Source organism: Hyperolius riggenbachi, chromosome 1 (assembly GCF_040937935.1).
Source record: "Hyperolius riggenbachi isolate aHypRig1 chromosome 1, aHypRig1.pri, whole genome shotgun sequence".
Lineage (NCBI taxonomy): Eukaryota > Metazoa > Chordata > Amphibia > Anura > Hyperoliidae > Hyperolius > Hyperolius riggenbachi.
The window spans coordinates 79692214-79713456 of NC_090646.1; the positions used below are offsets into that span (position 1 = coordinate 79692214).

General features: G+C 47.9%; 1 protein-coding gene across 1 annotated transcript in view; it reads left to right on the top strand.

Annotated features, from left to right (window-relative positions):
• The window catches only part of MAEA (macrophage erythroblast attacher, E3 ubiquitin ligase), a 77005-nt gene that overhangs the window by 20319 nt on the left and 35443 nt on the right, over window positions 1-21243 (top strand). The window contains exon 3 of the mRNA XM_068271599.1: window positions 20191-20313. Coding sequence (XP_068127700.1) covers window positions 20191-20313 — 123 coding nt within the window. The remainder of the gene's footprint in view (window positions 1-20190; window positions 20314-21243) is intronic.

A 21243-nucleotide genomic window follows, 5' to 3' on the forward strand; every position in this document is an offset into this window, starting at 1 on the left:
ACCTGGCTATCCTGCTGATCCTCTGCCTCTAATCCTTTTAGCCAGAGCCCCTGAACAAGCATGTAGCAGATCAAGTGTTCCTGACATTATTGTCACATCTGACAAAATTAGCTGCATGCTTGTTTTGGTATTTATTCTGACACTACTGCCGCCAAATTGATCAGCAACTGGTACAATATTGTTTTAAAAGAAAATGAATATGGCACCCTCCATATCCCCCTCAGTATAGTTGTCTTTTTCAAGCTAACCCGAGCCGGGTCTAATGGCTGGAATAAACGGGTCGACCGGCGGCTCGATTAGCCGCCGGATCGATTACCGCTCGTCCCCGCCGGCGCTTCCTTATCAGCTGCTCGATTCCCTGCCATTGTCCGCCGGCGGGGGTCGAGCAGCGTGATTGGACCAGCTGAATATTATCAGCTGGCCGGATCAGCTGCTCGATACACGGTACAGAAATGTGCCGTGTATCCACAGCATAACAGTGGAAAAAAAAAATGCTACCTGATTGGGGGGTGGTGGACATGGTTGCTGGATCAGGTAGCATCTATTATCTCCTCTCTCCATCGCTCCTATCTCTTGGAATGCTTTGCTTTCACTTTGGTGACGTTTGAGGTAACAACACTGCAGAAGCAGCTTCTGTGCTGTCCTCTGAGAGCACAGTGCTGATTGACATGAAGGGGTCGGGGAGAGGCGGGAGCAAGCAGAGGAGATCCTGTTAGAAGGCTCTGATAGGTGGTGAAGGGGTGTTATGCAGGCGTTCCATCCTGCAGTGGGACACCCCTTTCCCGTTAGTTTGGCGAAAGGGAGGGGCTTTTGGGGTGCAGGGAGACACGGAGAGTGGTGAGCAGGGCGCACAGAGGCAGGTCCTGCAGATGGGAACATGCCTCTTACTTACTTTTTTTTAATTTTTTTTAGATTTAGAAATCACCTTGGGTACCCTTTAGATTGTAAGCCTCTGGCCGGGTCCTCCATTCCCTATTGTAATCTACAGGATCATGTGCTCCTGTCCTATGACAGCCTGTACTTGTGTTACTGGGCCTACCTAACCAGCCCATATTGCATGATCATGTATTTTGTACAATTTGCCTTGTATAACTTTGTTTATGTTGTATAACCTTGTTATGTCTGTCATCCTTGTATCATTGTATGTATTTATTGTCCAGCGCTGCGTAATATGTTGGCGCTTTAAAAATACAATTAATAATACCCTTTAAGGTGCAGGCAGTTTGTATTTAATTTGCATGCAAGACTGAATTATTTGCATCTCATTGAACCTCTCTATTGCCGAGGCTAAGGCCACATACAGACATCAGACCATAGTCTTTGGAAACTGAAAGATCACAGACCAATCTTACCACCCTTCCTGTAGTATAAGAGCCATACTCTACACAGTCTTTTCTATGGAGCTGAACTCCACATCAGGAAAAAATCTTTGCAAGATGCTGCACACACAGATGCTGCACAGACACAAAAGATCAGTATCTGCAAAAGATCTGTTCCTGCCAAAAATCCATTCCTGCAAATTGCAATGATAGTCTATGAGATCTGCAGATCTTCATACACACATGATTTAACTGACATTCATCTGCAGATCAAGCAATCATCTGCAGATCTGAAAATCCATCCTGGTGGATCTGATCTGCAGATGCATGTCAGTTAAATCATGTGTGTATGATGATCTGCAGATCTCATAGACTATCATTGCAATTTGCAGGAATGGATTTTTGGCAGGAACAGATCTTTTGCAGATACTGATCTTTTGTGTCTGTACAGCATCTGTGTGTGCAGCATCTTGCCAAGATTTTTTCCTGATGTGGAGTTCAGCTCCATAGAAAAGACTGTAGAGTATGGCTCTTATACTACAGGAAGGGTGGTAAGATTGGTCTGTGATCTTTCATTTTCCAAAGACTATGGTCTGATGTCTGTATGTGGCCTATGGCCGGTTTCACACCAGCAACCTGCAGTTTAATTGCGGTGCGATCAGATGATCGCATTGCACCGCAATGCATAAAATAGGCTTTGGAGATTACTGTGGCAATGCGCGGCAATCTCACTTCTGCCATCAAACCAAACTACAAGTGAGGTTCTCTAGCGCTCACTTCCTGTGGCCAAAATCAGAATTGCACGGAAGCGCATTGGAAAAAAATACGCTTCCACCTATGTACACCGCAACGCAAAACATTTTCAAATATCTACGTCGCCATTGTCTTGCATGACTTCCGGTCGACGCATGTCGCTGAGGATGTTGACTGATGCTTTCGCTGATGCTTTCGTGTCAGATTGGATGCTTCTGCAGTAAAAAAGGGTAATGCAACACAAATGTTCTATTGCAAAGTTCCCCAACCCTGTCCTTGAGGCCCACCAACAGTGCCTGTTTTGAAGGAAGCCACAAACATGCACAAGTGAGGTAATTAGTGTCTCAGCAGAGCTGATTATCTACCTATGTAGATTTCCACAAAACCTGCAATGTTGGTGGCAGGGCTGTGGAGTCGAACAAAAATCATCAGACTCAGACTTCTCAGTTTATGAAACCACCGACTCCAACTCCTTTTGTCTAATATTTACCAGGGCAGTAGATTTTGTACAAAAATCATCCGACTCCCTACTCCTCAGCTTATGAAACCACCAACTCCGACTCCAGTTACCCAAAATTGCTCCAACTCCGACTCCACAGCCCTGGTTGGTGGGCCCTGAGGGCAGGGTTGGGGAATACTGTTCTAGTGTGAAAGGGGCCTCAAGGTTTGTACAGAACAATTTGTGGTGAACGCTTTGGCTGACCGTTTAGGAACGTTCACGGTACATACACACAGCCTGTTCTTTTCTGTGGAGGGGGTAGATGAGGAGCTGCAGATAAGCAGGAGGTGTCACTCAGTAGCAGACATTCATGTCAGTCATTTAGTAGTCCTAAACGACTGTACAGATGCTAAATACTCACCTGCGATGATTACGCATGCTTGTTCCTGGCATTTGCGCATCGCTGAAGAAGTCCGAGCTGCTGAGCGGAGATAGCGCTTCTTGTTGGGTTGATAAAAGCAACAAGCCCTCTTCTTGGACATGCAAGGCTTCCCGCGATGAGGCAAACACAGCAAGCCTTATTTGTCTGCAAGCTGAACAAGGCCAAACTTACTGAACTGCGGTGGAAAAAATAAAATCGCGGTGACAGCTATCATCAAGCAGCCACACAAATAATAGTTTGCATTAATTTTCTTCCCGGAATGGAAAATCACTGGAGGATTTCAAAATAACATACGTGATGTGGATGATAAGGTGAGGGAAGGAGTCACTGGAATTAAAGTCTGCATGTTTATATGGAAATGTCTCCTGTTTTCTCCTGATATCTCGCCGGCGCTGGCTACTGGGGATTAACTGCACAACGGCTTTCTTAAAGGAGTGCTCCGGTCTGAGCGCACGCTGTTATATAGATGCCAGTAGCAGAGCTGCATATATCTCTGAATATTAACTCTTTGCTGACCGGCAACTGTCTTGAACGCGGTGGTAGCCCCAGGACCACTCAACGCCAATTGGCGTTAAGTCCTGGGGTGTGGTTTTGCAGGAGATCGCACACGCATCTCCGCTTGAATGACGGAACTTTGCTCTGTCATCAGTCACCCAGCAGTGATCGCCGATAGGAGACTGTTAGGCAGCAAAACCGCCGTCTATTTACCATGTACAGCGCTGCGGTCTAAGGCAGCGCTGTATTGGGGACAGCTGTGGCACTCTGCTGTCCCCTTGGGAGGCACAGAGAGCGATCGGCTCTCATAGGCTGATGTCTGAGAGCCGACCAATCGCTGAGATTGGCTGGCAGGGGAAGAGAGGAAGGGGATTAAAAAAATAGTAATATGTATTAAGGAAAAAAAAAGTAAACATCCCAGCAGGTATCAGAGCCCACCAACTGAAAGCTTTGTTGGTGGGCAGAAAAGGGGGGGGGGGGGTGTTTCACTTGTGTGCTGAGTTGTGCAGTCCTGCAGCGAGCCCTTAAAGGAGAACTGTAATGAGAGGTATATGGAGGCTGCCATGTTTATTTCCTTTTAGGCAATACCAGTTGCCTGGCAGCCCTGCTGGTCTATTTGGCTGAATAAATGTCTGAATTACACCAGAAACAAGCATGCAGCTAATCTTGTCATATCTGTCTAATTTGTCAGAAACACCTGATCTGCTGCATGCTTGTTCAGGGCCTATGGCTGAAAGTATTAGAGGCAGAGGATTACCCGAATAGCCAGGCAACTGGTATTGCTTAAATGGAAATAAATATGGCAGCCTCCATATTACTCTCACTACAGGTCTCCTTTAAAGCTGAAGTGGCCTAAATTGCAAAAAATAGCCCGGTTACTAGGGGGGTGTAAGCCAACGGTCCTGAAGGGATTAAAGCCAATCTGTAGTGAAAGGAAAATAAGTCATTCACCTATACAGTGTTACTCCCCAAGTGTCCTGGTTCCACCGCTGTCACCCCACTAGAATTTGCTGCCTTCAGGAATCCTTGTAAAGGCATCTGGATCAAGTGTTTCCCATTGCACTCCTAAAGATGGGCAGCTCCGAACTGCGCATGTATAAGAGCACTCATGTGACCACAGTATGGAGCCGCCCATCTTTGGGAGCGATTGGGGACACGAGTTCTGATGACTCACAGAGGTGTATTCGACCAATTGCTCGAACAGCTCTAACTGGGGTGACAAAGCTGGAACCAGGACCCCGAGGGAGGAACGGAGCGGCTCTTTAGAATCCAGAGCCTAATGGTGTGTACACACTTGAAAGATGAGGCTGCTTTCACAGTGGGACGTTACAGGCGCACGTTAGAGCAGCCTGTAACGCAGCCCACCGCACAGTAATGAAAAATCAATGGGGCTGTTCACAGTGCGGACGTTGCGTTACATTGTAACGCTGCGTCACAAGGCAACGTACTGCATGCAGTACTTTAGACGCGGCTGAGCCGCGTTAGACTGCTTGCACATGCTCAGTAATGTTGGGGAGGAGCGGAGAGCGGCCAGGCACATGGCTAATTAATATGCACTGCACGTTATGACGTGCAGTGTTTACTTCCTGGAGCAGCCGCTCTGTGCGGCGATTGGCCGGCGGGACCACGTGATGCCGCATGCGCACAAGAGTGCGCATCACGGCATCACTGACGCCAGAGTGAGCTGCACAACGCGGCTCACTCTGACGTCCAGATCCAGCACCACCAGGCGTTGAGTTAGGGGGACGTTATGCGACCTTAACGCCCCCTCTAACGCAACGTCCTGGTGTGAAATTAGCCTAAATGAAAGATATCAGACCATTTTTACCCCCTTCCATGTAGTATGAGAGCCATACTCTACACAGTCTTTTCTATGGAGCTGAACTCCACATCAGATAAAACTCTTTGCAAGATGCTGCACACAAAGATGCTGTACACATTCAACAGATCAGTGTCTGCAAAAGATCTGTTCCTGCAAAAAATCCATTCCTGCAAAACGCATTCATAGTCTGATATCTGCAGATCATTATACACACCTTGTTTAACAGACTTCATCTGCATATCTGACAATCATCTGCAGATCTAAAAATCCATCCTGGTGGATCTGATCTGCAGATGATCTGCAGATGAATGTCTGTTAAACAAGGTGTGTATGATGATCTGCAGATATCATAGACTATGAATGCATTTTGCAGGAATGGATCCTTTGCAGGAACAGATCTTTTGAAGGTGTACAGCATCTTTATGTGCAGCATCTTGCAAAGATTTTCTATCTGATGTGGAGTTCAGCTCTATAGAGTAGACTGTGTAGAGTATGGCTCTCATACTACATGGAAGGGGGTAAAATTGGTCTAAGATCTTTCATTTATCTTTCAAGTGTGTACACACCATTACCTCTCCATAGGCAAGTATCGGACTTTTTTTTTTTTTTTTTTTTTTACTTTCACTTCAGGTTTACTTTAAGCCTCATAGCCAAATTCAATTAGTCATTCAAGAGCAAACCATGAATGACCGTTGGATGAAAATCGTTTAAATGTCACTGCAAAATTAGCATTAAACAACCTTGACAGACCACAGTTATCGTCCAACAGACCGATCCAGCCTGATGGATCTATTCTGACGATAATTGGTGGTAAGCGGTAAAAAAAAAAAAAAAAACACAGGCATCAGATGATGATAAACAATCCTTCCATTCAAAACCTTTGTGCTACCTACTTCCAGAGCCTCGGTTCTGAATTTGTGCTAACGATCCATCGGTAGATCGTTATGCTGTCGGTAAAGAGGAACTCCAGTGAAAATAACGAAATGAACAAAAGTGCTTAATTTTTACAATAAACTAGTGACCTTAGCCCGTTTAAAAACTGACTCCAGGTCTGTTACCACCGCAAGCCGCGTGGCCACACTCCACCGCCGTTGCACGCGCACACACACACGGCTGGCCGGTCTGCCCTCTGGCCTGTCCTGCGTCCTGTCCCAACGGCTGTCAGTGCAGGACTTGCGCAGTAGCGCAAGAGCACTGACCCAGGGACACTTGTACGTTAGGTAGCATGATTTAGTCAGTGTTTGCCCATTATAAAATCTTATCTCTCCCTGATTTACATTCTGACATTTATCACATGGCCACCTTTTTACTACTGGCAAGTGATGTCAGTGGAAGGAGAAGCTGCTTGCTTTTTTGTATACAGATGTTATTTCCCACAATGTAATGAGGTTTTCACAGTGTGATGTCTGCACCATGGTCCTGACATCACACTGTGGGAGGGGTTTTCACCACAATATCAGCCATACAGAGCCACCTGATGATCTGTTTGAGAAAAAGAAAAGATTTCTCATGGGAAAGGGCTATCAGCTACTGATTGGGATGAAGTTCAATTCTTGGTTATGGTTTCTCTTTAACTTCAAAGGTGCCATGGTGTTGTCAGACATCGAACGTTTGGGGATAATTGGTTTTCTAGAAATGGTTATCAAATGTGTGTATATAGCCTTAGTCTGGTTACAGTTTGAAGCATGGCGGCAGTAAATATGCAATTAACTGACTCTAAAGACAAACTTGAACTAAACTCAGCATCACATGAAGCCATCTTTATTATGCTCAGTGTTCTCCCCAGAAAACGTAGCCGAGTGGGGCGTGATGAGAGAATGCTGGGCTGGTGCTTCTGTGCACAACTCTGCTTACAGCATAGGAGGAGGTGAGCCAATGACAGCAGGGTGCTTATCAAAACTAGCTGGGTGGAGCACCTGGCAAAAAAAGCCTGGGGAGAACACTGATGCTCTGCATACCCAAATAACCTTGTTCCTCCTGACCCACTAGCATGTCCAACTGTCTCCACACATAGTGACCTACTAATGAATTTCTCGCTTATAACTTGGTACCACCGATGGCCCCAAAACTTCTCTAGTACTGTCCCCACGCTGTAGAATTCTCTCTTGACACTCATTAAGCTTGCGTCTTCTTTTAATTCATATAAAGCTCTTAATTCTCACCTCTTAATACTTACCTACCTGTTTCTATGCTATTTGCAGTAATTCAGTAACTGTTTCCCACCCATGATGCATACATCCGCTAATTGATTCAACATGTTTCGCCTGTATAACATCAAGGCTTTGTCGGGTAACAAAGTGCAGTGCTGACTATGTGCATACAGTATTTCCATGTGGTGAGTTATTTTTTTATTTTAACCATATCAGTTGCCTGGTGTCCTGTTGATATTCAGCGTCTGGCCTGGCGTCCTGTTGATCTTGAATCACATACCAAAAACATGCATGCAGCAATTCCAGTCAGTCGTCGTTCAAAAACATCTGCTTGTTCAGTGGCTATTCCCAAATGTATTTGAGGCATTTACAGTGGTTTGCCAAAGTATTCGGCCCCCTTGAAGTTTTCCACATTTTGTCACATTACTGCCACAAACATGAATCCATTTTATTGGAATTCCACGTGAAAGACCAATACAAAGTGGTGTACATGTGAGAAGTGGAATGAAAATCATGCATGATTCCAAACATTTTTTACAAATAAATAACTGCAAAGTGGGGTGTGCATAATTATTCAGCCCCCTGAGTCAATACTTTGTAGAACCACCTTTTGCTGCAATTACAGTTGCCAGTATTTTAGGGTATGTCTTTACCAGCTTTGTACATCTAGGGACTGAAATCCTTGCCCATTATTCTTTGCAAAACAGCTCCAGCTCAGTCAGATTAGATGGACCGCGTTTGAACAGCAGTTTTCAGATCTTGCCACAGATTCTCGATTGAATTTGGATCTGGACTTTGATTGGGCCATTCTAACACATGGATATGTTTTGTTTTAAACCATTCCATTGTTGCCCTGGCTTTATGTTTAGGGTCGTTGTCCTGCTGGAAGGTGAACCTCCACCCCAGTCTCAAGTCTTTTGGCCAGTATGCTTTTCTGTTAACAATGGCTTTCTTCTTGTCACTCTTCCATAAAGGCCAACTTTGTGCAGTGCATGACTAATAGTTGTCCTATGAACAGAGTCTCCCACCTGAGCTGTAGATCTCTGCTACTCGTCCAGAGTCACCATGGTCCTCTTGACTGCATTTCTGATCAGTGCTCTCCTTGTTCGGCCTGTGAGTTTAGGTGGACGGCCTTGTCTTGGTAGGTCTTCGAAGACTTTGGAAATCTTTTTGTAACCTAAGCCTGCTTTAAATTTCTCAATAACTTTATCCCTGACCTGTCTGGTGTGTTCTTTGGACTTCATGGTGTTGCTGATCCCAATATTCTCTTATGCCCCGTTCACACTGCACGCGTTTCCAGCCGCGTTTTGGAAACGTGTGCAGGTGGCTGACGCACGACATCAGACAGTGCATAGAGTGCACTGTCTGATGTTTTAACTGCATGCGTTCCGGACCTGTGCGGTCCGGGAACGCATGCTGCACGCATTTTTTGCCAAAACGCGTGGCTGTCCCATTCACTTTTCAGTGATGGGATCAGCCACGCAACGCATACAAACGCGGATGGCGTGTGTTCATACGCGTTGCGTTCCACGTGCGTGGCCGTCCGCGTTTGTAATGTGAACGTGGCCTTAGACAACCTCTGATGCCGTCACAGAGCAGCTGTATTTGTACTGACATTATATTACACACATGCGCACTCTATTTAGTCATTAGCACTCACCAGGCAATGTATGGGCAACTGACTGCATTCAGATCAAAGGGGGCCGAATAATTATGCACACCCCACTTTGCAGTTCTTGATTTGTAAAAAATGTTTGGAATCATGTATGACTTTCATTCCACTTCTCATGTGTACACCACTTTATATTGGTCTTTCACGTGGAATTCTAATAAAATTGATTTCATGTTTGTGGCAGTAATGTGACAATGTGGAAAACTTCACGGGGGCCAAATACTATTGCAAACCACTGTATATGGTGCTTTTCTCCCAGCAGACTCAGAGCACTTCAGGGCTGCACAGCCACTTAGGGCACACTGTGTGTGTGACCAGGATCATTAGGGAGCATTGCCCAAAGACTCATTACTGTTTTACATACTGGCTTGAGCCAGGATTCGAACCCTGGTCAAAGGCTCAAATCCCACATCAAAGGCAACAAATATGGCAGCCTCCAAAACCCTCTCACTTCAGACGTCCTTAAAATTGGACCTGAATTCAGAACTTCCTTTCTGCTCTAAAAGATAAGCAACAGCATAGTAACCTTTAAAGAAAAAACATGTCTTTGTTACAGCTGATACAAATCTTGCAATATATCTGCTGTATGTCTACGTCCTGCTTTTATGGAAACAGACATGGGGTTAACATCCTGTTTACAAATTAGCTGCTCTGCCGAGGCCCTCAGCTGACACAGGTGAGGGATCAAATTACAGTTAGGATTAGTCACTGATGAGGGGGAATTAGACAGGCTAAACTCACTAAATACATATAGTGTGCGTTTCTCTGTCTCCCTTCTGTCCTGTGCAAGCGTTCAGGTCCACATAGCAGCTTTTACGATTGCATCTGGAGCATCAGACACTTCCTGCTTTACTATTCATTATTTTACCACCTTACAAGCAAAATGATGATCCAGAATTGCTCATCCCTGCCACCCCCCCCCCCCCCCTCCCATCAATTGCACACAGGTTAGTGTTGCTGCTATGGCCTTAACATTTCCTATAAGAGAGGGAGGGGCCTTTTTTGGTGACATTTCATTTGAAAGATTGCTGTGATAATAATCTCATGTTATAATTCAGCTCTGTGGCATTATTGAAAGCCGCTCCTATCTCACCTGCTTTAATGCCGGCTCCGTAATTAAATAGCAAACATTAAGACTAGCGGAGCTTACAACGTGATATTTACTTAGCATTTCAAAAACATCTCTTTCGACCGAAGGCATTTCCATTGAGATTGCAGCTTTTTTTTTTTCTCTTTTGCTTCATATGAATTTTTTATTTTATTAAGAGCCATCAATGCTGCTTTATGCCCTGTGTCTTTTGTTCACCCCCAGAGCTTTTCCAGAGAACTGTCATACTCGGAATATTTCAATTGTAAGGTTTTCAGCTCCTCGCCTTCGGAAACACATCCACTTTAAATGTGCTGGAACAAGTTCATTTTTATGTTAATACAAACATTCTCAGGACTGGATTATTGTGTTTGCAGTACATTGAATTGTACAGCTCCCCACTGAGGGTTTTTTTTTCCCCTTCGCCCTCTCCTTCCTTCCTTCGAAGAATGAACTGTCACAGCGTGACATATTTATGCAGTTCCAAATAATCTCTGCGGATGCCAATTGGAAATAAATCAGGTTCATCGTTCACTTCAAGATGCCCTGCTTACCTCTAAATGGAGTCCCTAGCAGTGCGGTGCCAGGCCGCTGCCAGCACTTACTGCACTGGGGAGCAGTTATTGAAGGAGCTGTCATTTCATTGGGTACACCCTCGTTTTAATGGACTTTCAGTGTGCTGTTGCCTAGCGCTGAGCAGATTACTTCATGTGGACAAGGATTTACCACAGAGCTATCAGACCTGTTACCTCATACATGCTATCCACTCACTGTGAACGGCTTTGTTTCCAATTCAGACCCTGTTTAGGTGAAAAACTGAAATTTTTTATTTTTCACGTTTTTAAAATTTGCGTTTGTATTCAAATTTTCATGCATGAGGGTTTTTTTTTTTCCCCCAACCACAGTTTCTGAAAGTCAATGGGAATTTATGCTGCAATGCGAAACATCAAACACAAATTATAGCAGGAGTATGACTTTCCATTGACTTTTAGTAGATGTGCAACTAATGAATTTACACACATTTGCTAAAATGCACACAAATTTTAATACGTTTGAGGCCTGCCTAACACTTACTAGAATCTACATGCATTGTATGAGTTAGCAATCTGTACTGTCTGCCTCCAGTGCCTCTGCCATGCATGTGCTATCTGTACTGTCTGCCCCCAGTGCCTCTGCCAGGCATGTGCTATCTGTACTGTCTGCCCCCAGTGCCTCTGCCATGCGTGTGATATCTGTACTGTCTGCCCCCAGTGCCTCTGCCATGCGTGTGATATCTGTACTGTCTGCCCCCAGTGCCTCTGCCAGGCATGTGCTATCTGTACTGTCTGCCCCCAGTGCCTCTGCCAGGCATGTGCTATCTGTACTGTCTGCCCCCAGTGCCTCTGCCAGGCATGTGCTATCTGTACTGTCTGCCCCCAGTGCCTCTGCCATGCATGTGATATCTATACTGTCTGCCCCCAGTGCCTCTGCCAGGCATGTGCTATCTGTACTGTCTGCCCCCAGTGCCTCTGCCATGCATGTGATATCTGTACTGTCTGCCTCCAGTGCCTCTGCCATGCATGTGATATCTGTACTGTCTGTGCCTCTGCCATGCATGTGATATCTGTACTGTCTGCCCCCAGTGCCTCTGCCATGCATGTGATATCTGTACTGTCTGCCCCCAGTGCCTCTGCCATGCATGTGATATGTGTACTGCCTGCCCCCAGTGCCTCTGCCATGCATGTGATATCTGTGCTGTCTGCCCCCAGTGCCTCTGCCATGCATGTGCTATCTGTACTGTCTGCCCCCAGTGCCTCTGCCATGCATGTGATATGTGTACTGTCTGCCCCCAGTACCTCTGCCATGCATCTGATATCTGTACTGTCTGCTCCCAGTGCCTCTGCCATGCATGTGATATCTGTACTGTCTGCCCCCAGTGCCTCTGCCATGCATGTGATATCTGTACTGTCTGCCTCCAGTGCCTCTGCCATGCATGTGATATCTGTACTGTCTGTGCCTCTGCCATGCATGTGATATCTGTACTGTCTGCCCCCAGTGCCTCTGCCATGCGTGTGATATCTGTACTGTCTGCCTCCAGTGCCTCTGCCATGCATGTGATATCTGTACTGTCTGCCTCCAGTGCCTCTGCCATGCATGTGATATCTGTACTGTCTGCCCCCAGTGCCTCTGCCATGCATGTGATATGTGTACTGTCTGCCCCCAGTACCTCTGCCATGCATGTGATATCTGTACTGTCTGCCCCCAGTGCCTCTGCCATGTATGTGATATCTGTACTGTCTGCCCCCAGTGCCTCTGCCATGCGTGTGATATCTGTACTGTCTGCCCCCAGTGCCTCTGCCATGCATGTGATATCTGCACAGTCTGCCTCCAGTGCCTCTGCCATGCATGTGATATCTGTACTGTCTGCCCCCAGTGCCTCTGCCATGCATGTGATATCTGTGCTGTCTGCCCCCAGTGCCTCTGCCATGCATGTGATATCTGTGCTGTCTGCCCCCAGTGCCTCTGCCAGGCATGTGCTATCTGTACTGTCTGCCCCCAGTGCCTCTGCCATGCATGTGATATCTGTACTGTCTGCCCCCAGTGCCTCTGCCATGCATCTGATATCTGTACTGTCTGCTCCCAGTGCCTCTGCCATGCATGTGATATCTGTACTGTCTGCCCCCAGTGCCTCTGCCATGCATGTGATATGTGTACTGTCTGCCCCCAGTACCTCTGCCATGCATGTGATATCTGTACTGTCTGCCTCCAGTGCCTCTGCCATGCATGTGATATCTGTACTGTCTGCCCCCAGTGCCTCTGCCATGCATGTGATATCTGTACTGTCTGCCTCCAGTGCCTCTGCCAGGCATGTGCTATCTGTACTGTCTGCCCCCAGTGCCTCTGCCATGCATGTGATATCTGTACTGTCTGCCCCCAGTGCCTCTGCCAGGCATGTGCTATCTGTACTGTCTGCCCCCAGTGCCTCTGCCATGCATGTGATATCTGTACTGTCTGCCTCCAGTGCCTCTGCCATGCATGTGATATCTGTACTGTCTGCCCCCAGTGCCTCTGCCATGCATGTGATATGTGTACTGTCTGCCCCCAGTACCTCTGCCATGCATGTGATATCTGTACTGTCTGCCCCCAGTGCCTCTGCCATGTATGTGATATCTGTACTGTCTGCCCCCAGTGCCTCTGCCATGCGTGTGATATCTGTACTGTCTGCCTCCAGTGCCTCTGCCATGCATGTGATATCTGTACTGTCTGCCCCCAGTGCCTCTGCCATGCATGTGATATCTGTACTGTCTGCCCCCAGTGCCTCTGCCATGCATGTGATATGTGTACTGTCTGCCCCCAGTACCTCTGCCATGCATGTGATATCTGTACTGTCTGCCCCCAGTGCCTCTGCCATGCATGTGATATCTGTACTGTCTGCCCCCAGTGCCTCTGCCATGCGTGTGATATCTGTACTGTCTGCCCCCAGTACCTCTGCCATGCGTGTGATATCTGCACTGTCTGCCTCCAGTGCCTCTGCCATGCATGTAATATCTGTACTGTCTGCCTCCAGTACCTCTGCCATGCATGTGATATCTGTACTGCCTGCCCCCAGTGCCTCTGCCATGCATGTGATATGTGTACTGTCTGCCCCCAGTGCCTCTGCCATGCATGTGCTATCTGTACTGTCAGCACATGCCTGGCAGAGGCACTGGGGGCAGACAGTACAGATATCACATGCATGGCAGAGGCACTGGGGGCAGACAGTACAGATATCACATGCATGGCAGAGGCACTGGGGGCAGACAGTACAGATATCACACATGCATGGCAGAGGCACTGGGGGCAGACAGTACAGATATCACATACATGGCAGAGGCACTGGGGGCAGACAGTACAGATATCACATGCATGGCAGAGGCACTGGGGGCAGACAGTACAGATATCACATGCATGGCAGAGGCACTGGGGGCAGACAGTACATATATCACATGCATGGCAGAGGCACTGGAGGCAGACAGTACAGATAGCACATGCCTGGCAGAGGCACTGGGGGCAATCTGTACTGTCTGCCTCCAGTGCCTCTGCCATGCATGTGATATATGTACTGTCTGCCCCCAGTGCCTCTGCCATGCATGTGATATCTGTACTGTCTGCCCCCAGTGCCTCTGCCATGCATGTGATATCTGTACTGTCTGCCCCCAGTGCCTCTGCCATGTATGTGATATCTGTACTGTCTGCCCCCAGTGCCTCTGCCATGCATGTGTGATATCTGTACTGTCTGCCCCCAGTGCCTCTGCCATGCATGTGATATCTGTACTGTCTGCCCCCAGTGCCTCTGCCATGCATGTGATATCTGTACTGTCTGCCCCCAGTGCCTCTGCCATGCATGTGATATCTGTACTGTCTGCCCCCAGTGCCTCTGCCATGCATGTGATATCTGTACTGTCTGCCCCCAGTGCCTCTGCCATGCATGTGATATCTGTACTGTCTGCCCCCAGTGCCTCTGCCATGCATGTGATATCTGTACTGTCTGCCCCCAGTGCCTCTGCCATGCATGTGATATCTGTACTGTCTGCCCCCAGTGCCTCTGCCATGCATGTGATATCTGTACTGTCTGTGCCTCTGCCATGCATGTGATATCTGTACTGTCTGCCTCCAGTGCCTCTGCCATGCATGTGATATCTGTGCTGTCTGCCCCCAGTGCCTCTGCCATGCATGTGATATGTGTACTGCCTGCCCCCAGTGCCTCTGCCATGCATTTGATATCGGTACTGTCTGCCCCCCAGTGCCTCTGCCATGCATGTGATATCTGTACTGTCTGCCCCCAGTGCCTCTGCCAGGCATGTGATATCTGTACTGTCTGCCCCCAGTGCCTCTGCCATGCATGTGCTATCTGTACTGTCTGCCCCCAGTGCCTCTGCCATGCATGTGATATCTGTACTGTCTGCCCCCAGTGCCTCTGCCATGCATGTGATATCTCTACTGTCTGCCCCCAGTGCCTCTGCCATGCATGTGATATCTGTACTGTCTGCCCCCAGTGCCTATGCCATGCATGTGATATCTGTACTGTCTGCCCCCAGTGCCTCTGCCATGCATGTGATATCTGTACTGTCTGCCCCCAGTGCCTCTGCCATGCTTGTGATATCTGTACTGTCTGCCTCCAGTGCCTCTGCCATGCATGTGATATCTGTACTGTCTGCCCCCAGTGCCTCTGCCATGCATGTGATATCTGTACTGTCTGCCCCCAGTGCCTCTGCCATGCATGTGATATCTGTACTGTCTGCCCCCAGTGCCTCTGCCATGCTTGTGATATCTGTACTGTCTGCCTCCAGTGCCTCTGCCATGCATGTGATATCTGTACTGTCTGCCCCCAGTGCCTCTGCCATGCATGTGCTATCTGTACTGTCTGCCCCCAGTGCCTCTGCCATGCTTGTGATATCTGTACTGTCTGTGCCTCTGCCATGCATGTGATATCTGTGCTGTCTGCCCCCAGTGCCTCTGCCATGCATGTGATATCTGTACTGTCTGCCTCCAGTGCCTCTGCCATGCATGTGATATCTGTACTGTCTGCCCCCAGTGCCTCTGCCATGCATGTGATATCTGTACTGTCTGCCCCCAGTGCCTCTGCCATGCATGTGATATCTGTACTGTCTGCCCCCAGTGCCTCTGCCATGCATGTGATATCTGTACTGTCTGCCCCCAGTGCCTCTGCCATGCATGTGATATCTGTACTGTCTGCCCCCAGTGCCTCTGCCATGCATGTGATATCTGTACTGTCTGCCTCCAGTGCCTCTGCCAGGCATGTGCTATCTGTACTGTCTGCCTCCAGTGCCTCTGCCATGCATGTGATATCTATACTGTCTGCCCCCAGTGCCTCTGCCATGCATGTGATATCTGTACTGTCTGCCCCCAGTGCCTCTGCCATGCATGTGATATCTGTACTGTCTGCCCCCAGTGCCTCTGCCATGCATGTGATATCTGTACTGTCTGCCCCCAGTGCCTCTGCCATGCATGTGATATCTGTACTGTCTGCCCCCAGTGCCTCTGCCATGCATGTGATATCTGTACTGTCTGCCCCCAGTGCCTCTGCCATGCATCTGATATCTGTACTGTCTGCCCCCAGTGCCTCTGCCATGCATGTGATATCTGTACTGTCTGCCCCCAGTGCCTCTGCCATGCGTGTGATATATCTGTGCTGTCTGCCCCCAGTGCCTCTGCCATGCATGTGATATCTGTACTGTCTGCCTCCAGTGCCTCTGCCATGCATGTGACATATGTATATGTCTGCATTATGTACTGTCTTCCATGCATGTGACATGTCGGGTCTCTGTATTGTCTGCCTCCAGCTCCTCTGCCATGTATTCCTCTGCCTGGATCTTGCAGCTCCTCTTGTATGCCTGGAATGTGTGTTCCTTGCCAAGCCAGGGAGAGTGCTGTGCTGCTTCCTGGATGTTAGCTGGAGTCCTTCACTTCATCCGTTTGAACAGCTGCTCTTCATTGTGTTTCTGGCTTGCCTGTATGGTGGAATAAAGTCCTCCATGAAGCCCAAAAAACCACAAAGGCCGATCTCAGCATACCAGCCCCGGGTCACTGACTCATGGTCACACAGTTACTGGAAAGGTTCTTTCCCTGTCAGGTTTACAGAAAACTCCACCAAGCACGAGTTCTGCCAGCTTACTAGAGCCCCGTGTCTGTGGCAGTCATGCACATGTGAAGGAATTAGAACATATTAGAAGCTGCTCCTGCTCGGCATGTCATGACTAGAGCTGGTCAGTGAGATGCTAATGATTCCGGCTTACACGTAGAATGTGTGCAGCTTGAAATTGGGCCAATTGTAATCATCAGGAAGTGCATTTGATTGGCCCAGTTTCCAGCTGCCTGCAGGGCAGGATTTCTGGAAAGGCCACCAAGACCTGGGCCTTGGGCAGCAGCTGGCTTAGGGGCGTCCGGACCTGGAAGAGTGGTTGCTGCATATGGCAGAAGAGACTGCACATGGAATACAGAGGCTGTAAATAGGGAGCAATACATGTAAATAGGGAGCTGAAGCCCAAGGCGTCTGTGCATAACTGAAGGGGACCCTGCTGTACATGGATGTGCGAGGCATCATTCACATCAGGCAATACTTCTTGGGAAAAGCAAACCCAAAACTGGTGTGTGTTTTGTATGGGGCAGGGCAGCTGTAATCAACACCTCCAATCCCATCTTATTGATTGGACTCCAGCTGACTGACACCTCACTCCAGTTAGCTCTTGGAGATGTCATTAGTCTAGGGGTTCACATACCTTTTCCACCTGCACTCGGAATGTTAACATGGTGTGTTCAATAGAAACCTGGAAACCTTTAATTATTTGGGTGGTATTAGTTTAAGCAGACTGTGATTGTCTATTGTTGTGACTTAGATGAAGATCAGATCACATTTTATGACCAATTTGTGCAGAAATCCATATAATACCAAAGGGTTCACATATTTATTCTTGCAACTGTATTTTGACACTACTCTGCTTCACCTTTAGAGACCTGATGAGCCAAAACAGACAGGTGTTTTTACACAAGTGCATTCTCTGTAAAGACAAAATGGGGAGAGCACTCTCAGAAGAAACACAGTTGAATACAGCTGCCGGTGGGATGCTCTCATCTGTGTGGTTGGCTGAAAAACCTGTATGGGATATCCAGCAAGCTCGCTTTGTCCCACTAAAGGTGGCCATAAACTGGTCGATTTGCCATTAGTTTGACTAACAGATAGATCCCTCTCTGATCGAATCTGATCATAGAGGGATCGTATGGCTGCCTTTACTGCAAACAGATTGTGAATCGATTTCAGCATGAAATCGATTCACCATCTGTGAAGCTGACGCCCCCCCTCGCGCATACATTACCTGATCCGGCTGGCGAGATTCCCCCGGTTTCCGCTGTCTTCTCCTCCGCTCCAGGGCTCCAGCTTCACTTCCTGTCTGGGGGAAGTTTAAACAGTAGAGGGCGCTCTACTGTTTAAACTTCCTGTCGGGACATGAAGAAGTGAAGCCTGCCGGAACCCAGCGGAGAAGGAGCAGCGGGGACAAAGGGGATACGCGCCGGCCGGATCAGGTAATGTATTGCCACTAGCGTTTGTTGTTGGACATTCGAACGCCGCTATCCACCTGCCGGTGATCGAGCGAAATCTTCCGCGCGGACGGAATGATAGATTTTGGACGGAAATGGTTCGGTCGGCGTTTGCGCAGCGATTTCACAGCAGATTCGATCCCAGTGATCTAATCTGCTGTATATCGGCGGGAAATAGTAAAAATCTTAAGCCGGTGACTTGGCTCCACAGCTCCTGGTGGTGGGTTGGGTGAGGTCCTGAGTGGGAGTGGGTGGGACAAAGCGAGCTTTCTGGATTGCCCATACAGGTTCTTAAGCCAACCACACAGGTGAGAGCATTCCACCAACAGCTGTATTCACCGATTTTGTGATTCTTTTGAGAGTGCGCTCTCCATTTTGTCTTCTCAGCCCTTGCATCTTGCACTTAGGAGCAGTACCCAAACCACTGGATTTGACAAACTCTCTGGTTGCTTCATCTAGCACCGACAGGCTCGCTCGCTCTCACTCACTCTCTCTCTCTCTCTCTCGCACACTTACTCTCTCTCGTCACTCACACTCTCTCTCGCACACTCACTCTCTCTCGCACACTAACACTTATACACAAACACGCACTCTTTCTTACAGTGACCAGATTTTTGTGGGTTCAACCTGGGGGGGGTGGGGGGGGGGGGCTGCGGCGCAATGAAAAATGGGCGTGGCCATGACATTGTGTGGGTGGAGCTAACGTAATGATGTAACAGCGAGGCATAAGAAAGTAGTGTTTACGCCATGATGTGGTCAAACGAGGATTTGTATCATGGGTGTGCAGAAACTGTGAGATGCTATTTAATAGTATACTGTAACCCCAAAGCAGCCAACAAAGCCAACTATGACCATTGACCCTCCTGGCGGTTTGCTAAAAATCCGCCAGGGGGCAGCAAATCCGTTTTTAAAAAAAAAATTAAAAATAAAATTCTTTTTCATGTAGCGAGACAAGGTCTCGCAACATGATAGCCGCTGCTCAGCGGCATCCCCCCAGCCCCTCCGACCGCCTTCGGAGATCAGGAGATCCGGTTCAAAGAACGGGATCTCCTGGAGGGCTTCCCCCGGTGCCATGGCGACGGGCGGGATGACGTCAGACGTTGTGACGTCAAAGGGGACTCCGATCCACCCCACAGCGCTGCCTGGCACTGATTGGCCAGGCAGCGCACGGGGTCTGGGGGGGGACGGCCACGGCGCAACGAATAGCGGCGGATCGGCGGGTAGCGGCGGCGATCGCATTGCACACGCAGCTAGCAAAGTGCTAGCTGCGTGTAGCAAAAAAAAAAAAATCGGCGGCCCAGCGGGGCCTGAGCGATGCCTTCCGGCGGCATAGCCTGAGCTCAGCTCGGGCTTACCGCCAGGAAGCTTAAATAATAAATGCAGCAACAGTTACCCCAGACACCAGAAAATAAACGCAATGTGGGCAACATGTCAGCACAAAATAAGCACAATGCGGGCAACATTTCAGCTCAAAATAAATGCAATGTGGGCAAACATGTCAGCACAAAACTTTTTCTCTCACTTTTTAACATTTCTTGGAAAATGCCTGAAAAAGATACCCATTAGGTTTCTCACCAGGTAATTAGCCGGATGGCTGTGGAATTCAGCTTAATTTGCCATTCATATAAAGGTAACCATCTTATTGGAACTTTAATAAATGCAGGGTCTGCATTTATGTCTGCAGGAATGATGGGAATTTGCACAAAACAGCCAGTTTGCCCCATTTCTAAATAAGACCCCCCCCCCCATGTGTAACTACAGATTGTGTGACATGCGGTTTTGGTGAAGGGTAACCACTGATTTATGTACTTTGTCACCACTGCATGCCTAGATTGTGACGGGATTAATTTACAGAATTGTTTTTCTCCATCAGATCTGGCAGAGTAATTCCCATCAACCCATTGGGTGAATTGCTTGTTTTATGTTTCCTTGCAGGATTTAGTGAATATTGAAATGTTCTTGACTGCCAAGGAAGTGGAGGAATCTCTGGAGAGACAGGAAACTATGACATGCCTGGCCTGGTGCCACGATAACAAATCCAGACTTAGGAAAATGAAGGTAAGCTATTTCTGGGGCCTGTTTATTTACAGTTTAACTATGCAGACGCCTAGGTGATCACTAAAGGAGACGGATAGATTGAGGCGGGACGCATGGCCTGCATGTGTGATGAGCAAATAGGGCTGCAACAAGACAATGGGGACCCAGCAGGGAACCCCATAAGGAAATTCAGCTAACGTGATTGGGTGGACAGCCGCCTCTCCAACTGCTAGGTTTTCAATAGGGTGTAGTACACTACGCCCACACTGTTCAGCCAATCACAACGCTTTGTGCTGTAGAGGTTGGTGTGACTGGACAGCTGTTCCCCATGAGGTTTCCCTAAAGTAGACTAGCAACCAAGACCATAACTATAAATGGAAGGAGAGTCTTGTTGAGTGTTAGACTACTTCCAGTATGAAAAGACAGTCTGTTATGATGGGGGCGGGCCTCTGCTTTAAACACTTGCCTGATCTGATGTAATCGGGACTCATTATTATAGTAGATAATACTTCAACATCAGGTAGAAACCGATAAATACCCAGCCAGCTGGTGCCAAGCATTGAACAGGTTTACCACTTCTGTCTTTCAACACACAATTCCAAATAAGAACACGACACTCACTAAGCTGTATTGGAGCTTAGTGGACACACAACCTGTTTCGGGCGGAGCCCTTCTTCAGGTGTATCACCCACAGTCCAAACAGGTATTAAATACCCACCCTCAGGAAGTGACATAATATATGCAAATACAAATTGGGGAACTACACATGAGTGTCCATCCTGAAAGAACAGAGGAATACATTTGGGTGTAACAATAATCAAAAATCTTCAAGTAAACCTGAAGCGAAAATAAACTTCTGAGATAAAGAATTGTATGTGCAGCACAGCTAAGAAATAGAACATTAGTAGCAAAGAAATTAGTCTGTTGTTTTCCAGTATAAGAGTTAATAAA